Below are 11,292 nucleotides of genomic sequence, written 5' to 3' on the forward strand. Positions count from 1 at the left end.
TGGGTGGGTGGATGCATGGATGGATGGATGGATGGATGGATGGCTGGGTAGGTGGGTGGGTGGGTGGAGGCCAAGAAGCCCTCCTGCCACCTACTCCCCAGCAGGCCCAGGTGTTGAAGAGAACACAGCAGAAAGTAAATCTGACCAGAACTGGCTTTCTACCTGGAAAAATCCACCTGAAGGAGTCAAGAACAAACCTTCCTGAAGTGGAATTAAGAGGCTACCATTCAGGATCACGGCCACCCAAGCCACCAATCTCCCAGACACACAAACTCCATCAACTCCTAGTAGACGACACCCAGCTCTCACCTCGCAGGAGCCAGGAACAAGGAGTCAGACACACACACAGCAAAGCATCCAAACACAGCTTCTGATGGTAACGAACCACACCCCTGCACCAGCCGTCCAGAGCCCCCTCTCACAATGGGGCGGGGGAGGGGCACTCACACAGCAAAGCTTCCAAACGCAGTTTCTGATGGTAACAAACCACACTCCTGCACCAGCTGTCCAGAGCCCCCTCTCACAATGGGGTGGCGGGGGCACACTCAACAGCAAAGCTTCCAAATGCAGCTTCTAACGGTAACAAACCACGCCTGCACCGGCCGTCCTGAGCCGCCTCTCACAATGGGCGGGCGCCTCATGGTCTCTGAGGATGAGGAGCCAGCCCCAGGTACAGGAGGGGAAGACAGGCTCAGACGTTGCCAGGACAGGTAGAGTCCTCCCAATATTCAAAAGCAGAGGAATCCTCAAATACAAAATGCAAATGCAGTAATTATGTGTCTGTGACCAAAAAGAGGGGATTAAATCCTGGAGGAGGAGGAGGTGAAACCTCCTTGCTCCTGGGGTTCTATTTTAATCCACAATAATAAGCAGGCAGGCCAAGGTCACTTTGGAATCAAGCATATCCGCCTTGGCGTGGTGGTTCATGCCTGTAATCCCAGCACTTTGGGAGGCTGAAATGGGAGGATCACTTGAGCCCAGGAGTTCAAAACCTCTCTGGACAATATAGTGAGACCCTGTCTCTATTAAAAAGAAAAAAAAAATTCCCAGTGTGGTGGTGTGCACTTGAGAAGCTGAGGCAGGAGGATCCCTTGAGCCAAGAGTGCAGTGAGTCATGACTGCACCACTGAACTCCAGCCTGAGTGACAGAGCAAGACCCTATCTCAAAAAAAGAAAAAAGAAAGAAAAAGAAATATCTGAGAGTCCATTTGGAAGCAGCAGACAGACGAGAGGACATCCCCGTCAGCAGGTGTGTGCCACAGGGTGAGGCAGCACAGGTGGAATGAGAGGGCAGGGGCCTCTCAGCATGGCAAAGGTATTAATGAGCATTGAGTGACTGTACGGGTGGGGAGAGAGGGAGGACAGGTGAGTGACAATGTGTGGTCTTTGAGGGGGTCAGGATGGTAGCGCAAACGCTTTTTCTTAAATGAAGTACCCCACTTGAAGATGCACGTGCTTTATAAATGGAAGCACTGACTCAAGCACAGAACGGGACACTCGTTTTCCCAAAGCCTCTGCCGGGAGGTGGGCCAGTCGCAGAGCTCGGCCCTCAGAGTGACAGTGGAGCTACTCGGTGCCAGTCCTTGGGGAGAGGCAGACGTGGGGCCAACGTACACACCCCAGGAGAGCCCGAGAAAGGCCACTGCAGCCCCATTCTATTTTCTTCTCTGCTCTCCTTGCAACATGGCATTCACTGTGGATTAAAAGAGAAACCGCTTCGGGCCATGGGGCCAGTTTTCATCCCTCTTCCTCATTCATGCTCCCCCAGAAATAACAGAGCTCACCGTAGTTTGTATTGATTTTGGCACATGCCACTTGTGTAAAAGGCCACGCTGAATGTCCGGTGCCAGCACTCCACCACAGCGCATTTCAGAGGACGCAGAGATGCTACCCTCCCTGTGCCCAGAGCCCACCCCACCACTCCCTGCGTGGCCTGGGAAGCCCGCCCACACAAGACTATTCAAGTGAGGGCTCTGGTTGTGCCTGAAGGGTCATGGGCACTGCTAGAGGCTCTCACTCAATGACTTAAAGCTTCAGTCCCACTGGAGGGTGAGGCTCAGAAACAGCACTCACTCGGCCAGCAGCCGTGGGCCCGGACAGCAGGGGAGGAGGGGCAGCATCTGGGGAGAAGAGGGGCCGCCCAGGTGCTTCTCCAGGACCAACTCCCAGCTGGCGGGCACTGAGGCCTCGGTGCAGACTCACTCGGCAGCTCCTGGCTGGCTCCTCCAGGCACGGTTCCAGGAACTGTCTCGTGTCCCTGGCTACACAGAGGACTCAGCCCCACAAGGGATTGCACACGGGAACAATGTCTGCTTTGTGGCTGAGAGCTCACACCCAGAGGATTTCTGGTTTTGGCCTCCAGGGGCTTTGTTTGCCTTGAACAGAGTGAAGCAAAGTGGCCTTCAGAAGGTTCCAGAAACAACCAGGCTCCTGCGAGTGGAGACTACGCCCTGAAGAGGCCCTGGCTCTCACGAGGAGGTGCCATAGATTAAATCTGGGCTGGAGCAGAGCTGTGGCTCCATCTGTCACTCCAACAGGTCTCCAGTGCCTCTAGCAAAGTGGGCAGAACACCTGCTGGGGAAACAACCCCAGCCCTGCAAGGGGAAGATGACCCTGTCAAGGACAGCGTCAAACAGGCAGGGAGGCCGGGTCCAGCCGGGTGTAGGAGGCGCCTGATCTCCCGATACCCTTGCCCCACTGCCGATGGAGGACCTCGATGGCTGCGATGACCCGGGCCTCCCTCCTGTGTGGCTGATGAGAGCCTCCGAGTGTGGGTGGCATCTCCAGGAGGGTGGACTCAGGAGAACGGAAACAGTAATGGGTGCTCCCCGGGCTGGACGCCAACCCGCAATGGTTCACTTCACAAGGGGTGTTTGTGTCCCGACAGATGGAACCCCGAGGCTCAGACCTTCAGACCCTCACCCAAAAGCAGAGTGAATGGCAAGGAGGATGTGAGTCTGACTCACGCTGGGACGACTGGGGCCGGGGCTGCTTCGAACACAGCGCTGCCTGCTGGCCGCCTTCCTGCCAGGAATTCGACTTACAGGTGCAAATCAGCCCAGTACCAAGCAGCTGGTGGCGCAGTCAACGCCAGTATCCCAGGGCTTCCACCCAGGTTTCAAGGCCCAAGGCTGGGAACCCCCGGGACACTGGCTCTGCCCCTCACTGGCTCTGGAGTCTGACCCTCCTGTTCCCATCTGTAAACTGGGATTAAACATAAACCCTCCCCATGACTAAGAGGGGGCAGTGGGGCTCCCGGGGCTGGCTGGTGTCCTGCGCCTTCCTCCACCTGCAGGTTACACGCTGTGCTCCGTCTGAGTGCATGGGACACACGCCCTCTGGACAGGTGTGCTATCCTTCAACAAAGATGCTCACAGTGCTGTCTACCTCAAGGCTGACAGCACTTTGGGAGGCTGAGGTGGGCAAATCACTTGAGGTCAGGAGTTCGAGACCAGCCTGGCCAACATGGTGAGACTCCGTCTCTACTAAAAATCAAAAAAAAAAAATTATCTGGGTGTGGTGGTGGGTGGCTGTAATCCTAGCTACTCAGGAGGCTGAGGCAGGAGAATCGCTTGAATCTGGGAGGCGGGAGACAGAGGTTGCCGTGAGCTGAGATAGTGGGCAGATCACCTGAGGTCAGGAGTTGGAGGTCAGTCCGACCAACATGGTAAAAAAAAAAAAAAAAAAAAAAGAACGGCAAACAAACAGAAAATGTCAAGCAATCAAAGCAATTAGAGAAAAAGGTAACAGATATGAACAAGAAAAATCCAATATAGGCATAATTACTATCCCTGAAATAAAAGATCCAACCGATAACACAGAACAAGTAACAAAAGACAGGAACAATCATTAAAATGAAAACATCCTTAAACAGAATCTGCAGAGAGAAAGTTTTTCTAGGAAAAACCAAGAATGTCCAACACCAAACACTTCCTGGTCCAGCAATGGAAGCTACTTCTTTAGGAGTCTAGTCCAAAACAAAAAGTCACTGTGAGATGGAGAAAATAAATCTGTTGGCCTCAGATGTATTCAAAGCAATGTTCAGGGCAAGAAAACAATCAAACAACATCCCTGCAGACGGGAAATTGTGACTCAAAAATACAGAGGAGGTCAGGTGCGGTGGCTCACGCCTGCAATCCCAGCACTTTGGGAGACTGAGGCAGGTGGATCACCTGAGGTCAGGAGTTCAAGACCAGCCTGGGAAACATGGTGAAATCCCGTCTCTACTAAAAAATACAAAAAATTAGCCGGGCGTGGTGGCAGGCACCTGTAATCCCACTTACTTGGGAGGCTGAGACAGGAGAATTGCTTGATCCCGGGAGGTGGAGGTTGCAGTGAATGGAGATCGCGCCACTGCACACCAGCCTGGGTGACAGAGTGAGACTCTGTCTCAAAAAACAAACAAACAAAAAACCCACAGAAGAAAAGAGTTTTCAAGCCGGAGGGAACAAGTTGACATTTTCGAAACACAGCCAATCCTCACTATGCATGAATTTTGGATTGGGGGTGTGCCTACTTGCTAAAATTGATTTGTAACCCCAAAAGCAATGCTTTTCGCACAAAACAGCCAAAGGTTTCAGTTGCCCGATGCACGGGTTCCCACGGGAGAGTGAACAAGGTGGTGGTCCGACTTCCTGTCTCAGCTCTCACCTTGCAAACAGGCATCTGACTGTAGCCCACAGAGTGTCATGATTCTCACATTGTTTGTGCTTTTTCTTGGTGATTTTGCCATTTAAGAGGGGCCCTAGTGAAGGGCTGAAGTGCTGTCTACTTGTTCCTAAGGCAAGAAGGTTGTCATGAGCTTCACACAGAAAACGTGCCAGAGAAGCTTCACTGAGGCCTGCAGGAGAGCACTGCTGGCTGTGAGTTCCATGTTAATGAATCACCATTACATATTAAATAAGGCATCTTTAAACAGCAACGCACATAAAGTAAGATTGCGTACTGACCTATGGTCAAACATGCGACCAGGGGCTTGTAGGAATCAAACCCTGCACTTCCCCTGGGAGCAATGGCCAAGGCGTCACTCATTCAGCATCTGTGGCAGCTTTTTAGAACACAAGTACCACAGCTAATGAGCATCGACCGTCCATTCACTGAGAAAGCACTGCTCTCAGGAACTCTTCCTAAAAAAAAAAACCACTGAACAATGAATTCCCTCCGATTAAAGGCAAAACAACAACCAGAAAAGGATCTGGCAAAAGTAAAGACCATTGCAAAGGCAACTGACGGCAGTGACCCCCTCAAGACAGAGAGACAGTGGCTGCGCGCCCTGGAGGCATGGTGGATAGTAAGTGGGAGGGAGCGTGACAGCGTGCAAAAAGTCACTGTCCACACCCAGCAAGGCTCAGGAGGTGGGGGAGGGGAAGTGTGTGTGTGCGCGCGTGGGTGCACCCTTGCACGCATAACTAGCTACTCATTCACCAAACTGATGCCCTTTTCTTCCTGGGCTCAGACCTCCACTGCGTTTCCCAGCCTACTCTGCAGTCAGGTGCAACCTCCTCATGAAACCAGGGAAGATGATGCACTTTACAAGTTCTGTCTCTTCCTCTCTTATCTTCTGGGCAGATACAGAGGACCCGGTGGAAGATTCCAGAGCTCCAGGGAATGGTCCAGCTATCGAATGGAAAGAGTCTGGGTCCCTGAATGTCTGTATGGATCAGAACTTCCCACCTGTCCATCCTGCCAAACCAGGTGGACTGAGAAAAGAGAAAAAAGTAAAGCATTGATATGTTAAGTGCCTGACATTTGGAGGCCTTTTATTACAGCAATGAGCTTAATTTACCCCTAAACCATATAGGAAGAGGACACAGTGAGAAGGGAAAAAAACTGTAATAAAAAACAAAACAAATTCCAGCCTTCCACTGTTTCGTAATCACTTTTAACTTCACAGATTTAGCTGGAAAAAAGTCTCTTGTGACAAAAATAAATAAATAAAAGAAGCATTTCCTTCACCATCTTTTTCTCCTCTTATACTCAAATAAAATAACATTGATGATGTTCATTTCTTAAGAGCATGTGTGGTTTGAGCCCACATTTACCAAGGTATTTCTATCCATATACACATCCACCCATTGCCTGTAATCCTGCAGAGCGGCATGTCGGAATGGGGGTCCACAAGTGTTGATGTGACCTCCATTGCTGAGTCTGGCATTTGTGCTTTCCTGCATTACTTGATCTTTACGTAACAATCATTTATAGCTTTTATAAGAGGCATTAAATAACATAGAAGAAGGAACTCCAAAAGACCACGCCTATCCTCCTGAACAGCCTTTGTACTACCAGGGCAGCCCCTGGGCCCCGTGGCATGGCTGGATTAGCTCTGGGGCATCAGGCCACCCTGAGCTTCCCCCACTATGGGTGTCTAATCTTTTGGCTTCCCTGGGCCACATGGGAAGAAGAATTGTCTTAGGCTACACATAAAATACACTAACACTAGAGAGAGCTGATAAGCTAAAAAGAAAAAAAAAGTTGCAAAAAAAAAAAAACAAAAAAAACCTCTCAGAATATTTTAAGAGAGTTTATGCATTTGTGTTGAGTCACTTTCAAAGCCATCCTGGGCTGCATGTGGCCCACGGGCCTTGGTTTGGACAAGCTTGTCCTAGACGCTGAAGCCACTTGGCTGAGGGCATCCCTAGAGGGCACGTGTTAGCCCCCTCAGCCCAGTTAGCATCTCTCCCAGAAGGAGCAGGGCTGGGGGTATGCTGAGCAGAGGGTTCCTGCTAGACCGCAAGCTGTTGGCACTGGGGGAAGAGGAGACACATTTAGCCCTCGCTGGGGACCAAGCCTGAGAGGTGCTAACCCCAGGGCATCTCTTAGCCCCTCCACAGCACCAGGAGCTGGGACCTTGGATGGGCACCAAGTGAGGCACCAGCAACACTCAGCCAGCGGGCAGCACGATTCCCCGATCTCCAGCACCTGGGCCTCCCTTCCCCATCGTGGCTGGGGACAGGAGACTGTACTCAGAGGTCGGGGTGGATGCGGAGCACTGGGCTCGCCTCCTCAAGCACCTGAAGCAGCCTACACCGCCAGCCCACCTCTCCCCGTTCCTTTCACCCAAAGCTAAAATGAGAAGGGTCCTCCCAGCCCACTGAGGCCCCGGGAGACCCTTCTAGAAAGCACAGACGGAGACTGTCAGGAGCCTCACCCAGATGCCCCTCTGAGTCCTAACTCTCAGATGTCCACCATGTTCTACTCCACAGCAAAAGGGCTTCATACCAACTGCCCCTACTACTGTCACCCCCACCCGCCTTCCCCAGGTGGACAGACGGCGTGTGAAATGCTCACAAGCCAACCCTACTAGGTGCCTGTCTGCAACCATGATGTTTGCTCCATGCTCCCAGCTCTGTCCCACACCTCCGATTTGAGACCACGTGAGGCACAGTCCCTGCTGTGAGGAAGAGGGAACGCGGCTGGGCGACCGGCCCCCAGCTTGCTCAGGTGAATTCAGGCAGAAGATGAAGCCACACCCCTTCCTCTGCACACGAAGGTCCCCTTTACAGACAGCCCCAGTTCCCAGGGGCCATCGTCCTCCTCGGGGAGGCAAATCCAACAATGGGGACCCCCAGGCATAAGGACAGACGTCCAGGGCCCAGCCAGCATGAGCCAGGGCAGCCTGAGGGCTCTGGGGGGCACAGGAATGACACTGGGCCCAGGGCTGGAGGGACAGGAGGAGGCAGACAGTAGCCACGTGGGGAGGAGTGCTCAGAGCTGTACCCCCTGGAAGTGGGGGAGCATGGGACACTGCCCCTCAGGCAAGGTGGAGTCCAGCACCAGGAAGAGGCAGGGCCAGGCCTGAGAGCCTCCTGCACTTGGTGCTCGAAGCCAGTTGCAGGTGCGCCTGCTGCCTGGGTTTCCTCTGCAAGGCTGTGAAATGCTCCTCTCCATCTCTGGGCCCCTTGACTCAGGTTTGGTACATAGCAGATGCTCAGAGAATGTTTGTGGATGGAGGCGGGGACAGTGACCGAGACAGCATGATGTGAGCCCAGTGGTAGCAGGGAGGGGAGGCGGGCACAGGAGGGAACCTGCTGGGAGCGGGGCAGAAGTATGGAGCAAGGAAGGAGCATGGTGTGCCTGGAACAGTCGGGACCACGGGTCCGGGGAGGACCAGAGCAGCCCTCTGGTGTTCAAGCCACAGGTGACATCGTCCAGATGGGAACCAAAGGGCAGACCACAAGGCTCACCGTCTGCTGCAGGTCATGGATGACGACGCGGATCACCAGCGTGTTGCCCTGGCTCTCCTCCGTCCTGGCACCGCCCGGCTTCTCCGCAGTGGCCCGGATCGTGTCATAGATGGTCTCTTCTTTGGAGCTGTCTGACTCTGACCCCACGGAGTAGTCGGAGAAGCTCTGGGCCATCTCGTCCTCACTGGATGTTGGGCTGCGCGGCATGGCTGCCTGTGTCTTCAAAGTGGGAAGAAGGAAGACAAAGAACAGGAAATGTGAAAATGAAAGAAAACCCAGGGGCAAGGTGAACGCTGGCACTGGAACACACGTGGTGGACTTGCTTTCACAGTCGTGTTTGCTGGTGTGACCGCCAGCTGAGGGCCCTGTGTGTGCACACGTACAAATCCCAAAGGGCGGACACGAGTCAGCACTGCCTACTCTCCCTGGAGTCTGAGCAAGAGGCAGCAGCCAGGATCCAGAAAAACCCTGCAAACTTTGGTACCAGAGCCATGAAACCCCAGCACTCAAAAGGAGCCTGAGTTAGCCACGGGGATAACTACAGCTTCCAAAGATGAAGCAGAGGGCCACTGAGGCCATCTGAGCTGCCCAAGGTAAGAAAAAAGGCTGCCTTTTGTTTTCCTTGGAGGACAGAGCTGCAGGAGAGGAAGAAACACAGGTCAGAATGGCGGCAAGTTCATGCTATAATAACCCCCTCTGCTTTAAACACAGGGCAACGATAGGTACCACGTAAAAACAGAACAAAAAGTCAGGGCCAGGCTCACAGATGAGAGAACCTCCCAGACCAGGACTGGAGAGGAACCCGAGTCATGAGCAGACTGCAGCCATCAGACTCAGGGTTCCCCAAGAGGCAGGGGCAGCTGAGAGTGCAAATTCCTCAAGGTCAAGTGCAATAAAAATTACCCCACAAAGAGTCAGGTCAGGTTGCCACGGGCCACCTTAGACCAAGGCTTTTTTTTTTTTTTTTTTTTTTGAGATGGAATTTCACTCTTGTCACCCAGGCTGTAGTGCAATGGCGCGATCTCGGCTCACTGCAACCTCCGCCTCCCAGGTTCAAACGATTCACCTGCCTCAACCTCCCAAGTAGCTGGGATTACAGGTATGCATCACCACACCCAGTTAATTTTGTATCTTTAGTAGAGACAGGGTTTCTCCATGTTGGTCAGGCTGGTCTTGAACTCCCGACCTCAGGTGACCCACCTGCCTTGGCCTCCCAAAGTGCTGGGATTACAGGTGTGAGTCACAGCACCCAGCCAGACCAAGGCTTTCAAGAAGGACACAGACTGAACTCTGGGGACAGCCATCCACTATTTGGTGGCTGCATCTATGGCATCCTCCACCTCTGCAGGGCAGGAGTGCAGAAAGGGTTGGATAAAAGCTGGCTTGACCCCGGCGATGGCGGGGACTGGTGGAGGAGGGGCCGTGCTGAACCAGCAATTCCACTTCTGGGTGTATTCTGTAGGGAAGGGTGAGGCCACGTGCATGCGGAAAAGCATCGAAGATTGTTCCCTGCCAAAGCAGCACAGGGAAATGCATGGTCACCCTAACTGTTTAGGGACCACTTGATCAAGCTGTGATCTCTTCATTCCCATGAACTCCACAGCCGTGACAATGAATGAACCCAAGCTGCATGCGAATGATCCCCAAAACGTAACACTGTGCAAAAGGAAGGCAATTTGCGGAAGGATTCAAACCATATACAGTCATTTCCAGATAAAGGCTAGAAAGATGTCACACAGTCCCGCAGATGGCACATGGGCATTTCACCCTGCGTAATGGCGCAGAAGCAGTCAACTGGAAGGGCACAGGCCCAACGCAGGAGAGCAGTTCCCTCTCAGAGGAAGTCAGGGTGGGCTGCGCTGGCCACGTTGCTCTGAGCCAGGCACTTCTGAAAGCAGTTCCAGCAACTACGGCACAAGGTCAAACTTGATACAGTTGAGGACACAGATGTTTCCCGTATTATTCTCTCTGTTAGAAATCATTCACTAGGAGTTGGCCGGGCGCAGTGGCTCAAGCCTGTAATCCCAGCACTTTGGGAGGCCGAGACGGGCGGATCACGAGGTCAGGAGATCAAGACCATCCTGGCTAACACGGTGAAACCCTGTCTCCACTAAAAGTACAAAAAACTAGCCGGGCGAGGTGGCGGGCGCCTGTAGTCCCAGCTACTCGGGAGGCTGAGGCAGGAGAATGGCGTGAACCCGGGAGGCGGAGCTTGCAGTGAGCTGAGATCAGGCCACTGCACTCCAGCCTGGGCGACAGAGCGAGACTCCATCTCAAAAAAAAAAAAAAAAAAAAATCATTCACTAGGAGCAAGGAAGGAGGGCTGGAGTGCCGGGGGCAGAAGAGGCCACCCCAAAATATGCCGCCTGGGCATAAGGCCCATCCTGAGCCGAAGATGATGGAGGAGAAACAGGTGGGAGAACAGCTCGCTGCCTTACCCCGCCGCCGGTGTGCCTCAAAGCAAGACGTAAATTCAGACGGCACGCCCACCCCCACCACACCAGGAAGGACAGAAGTTCATCACTGGAGACAGCTTTAGACCCTTGTCAGCTCTGCCCTGGAGGAACCTATGGAGCCAGCTTCACCAACAGACTAGCCTTCAGCTGCTGTTCCTTTCCTGCAGCTCAGCCACCTCCTAATTGGCCCGTCCAGGAATTCACAGTCCTTTCCCTTTGTCTTTTCTCTACAAATGTGCTGTTCCTGCACTGAGGCACTACCCAAGCCCAAGCTCTGGCCACATTTTGAGATACTCTTCACGGACAGGTGCTCCACGTGTCCACAAACTGTTTTTCTCTTGTGACTCTGTCTTATGTCAGCTCAATTTCAGGGCCTCAGGTAGAGAGGAGGGTAGCAAGAAAATAAATTTCTCCTCTGCAGGGGGAGGGATTAGAAGAAAGGAAGGAGGGGAGGGAGGTGGATACATGAATGGATGGATGGATGGATGGATGGATGGATGGATGGATGGCTGATTGTGTGCATAGGGGAGAAGGAGGAAAGAAGGGAGGGAAGGAAGGAAAAAAGGAAGGAGGGAGGGAAGGAGGAAAGGAGGGAGGGAGGGAGGGAAAGAAGGAAGGAAAAAGGGAGGGAGGAAAGAAGGGAGGGAGGGAGG

At 53.1% G+C, this 11,292-nt stretch overlaps 1 protein-coding gene across 2 annotated transcripts in view; it reads right to left on the reverse strand.

Annotated features, from left to right (window-relative positions):
- Nucleotides 1–11,292, reverse strand: part of SHANK2 (SH3 and multiple ankyrin repeat domains 2) — a 667,466-nt gene that overhangs the window by 587,301 nt on the left and 68,873 nt on the right. For both annotated transcript variants that reach the window (XM_017887194.1, XM_017887185.1), the window contains exon 2: nt 8,184–8,402. In XM_017887194.1, coding sequence (XP_017742683.1) covers nt 8,184–8,390 — 207 coding nt within the window. In that variant the 5' untranslated portion in view covers nt 8,391–8,402. The remainder of the gene's footprint in view (nt 1–8,183; nt 8,403–11,292) is intronic.

Source organism: Rhinopithecus bieti, unplaced genomic scaffold (assembly GCF_001698545.2).
Source record: "Rhinopithecus bieti isolate Rb0 unplaced genomic scaffold, ASM169854v2 scaffold_1014, whole genome shotgun sequence".
Lineage (NCBI taxonomy): Eukaryota > Metazoa > Chordata > Mammalia > Primates > Cercopithecidae > Rhinopithecus > Rhinopithecus bieti.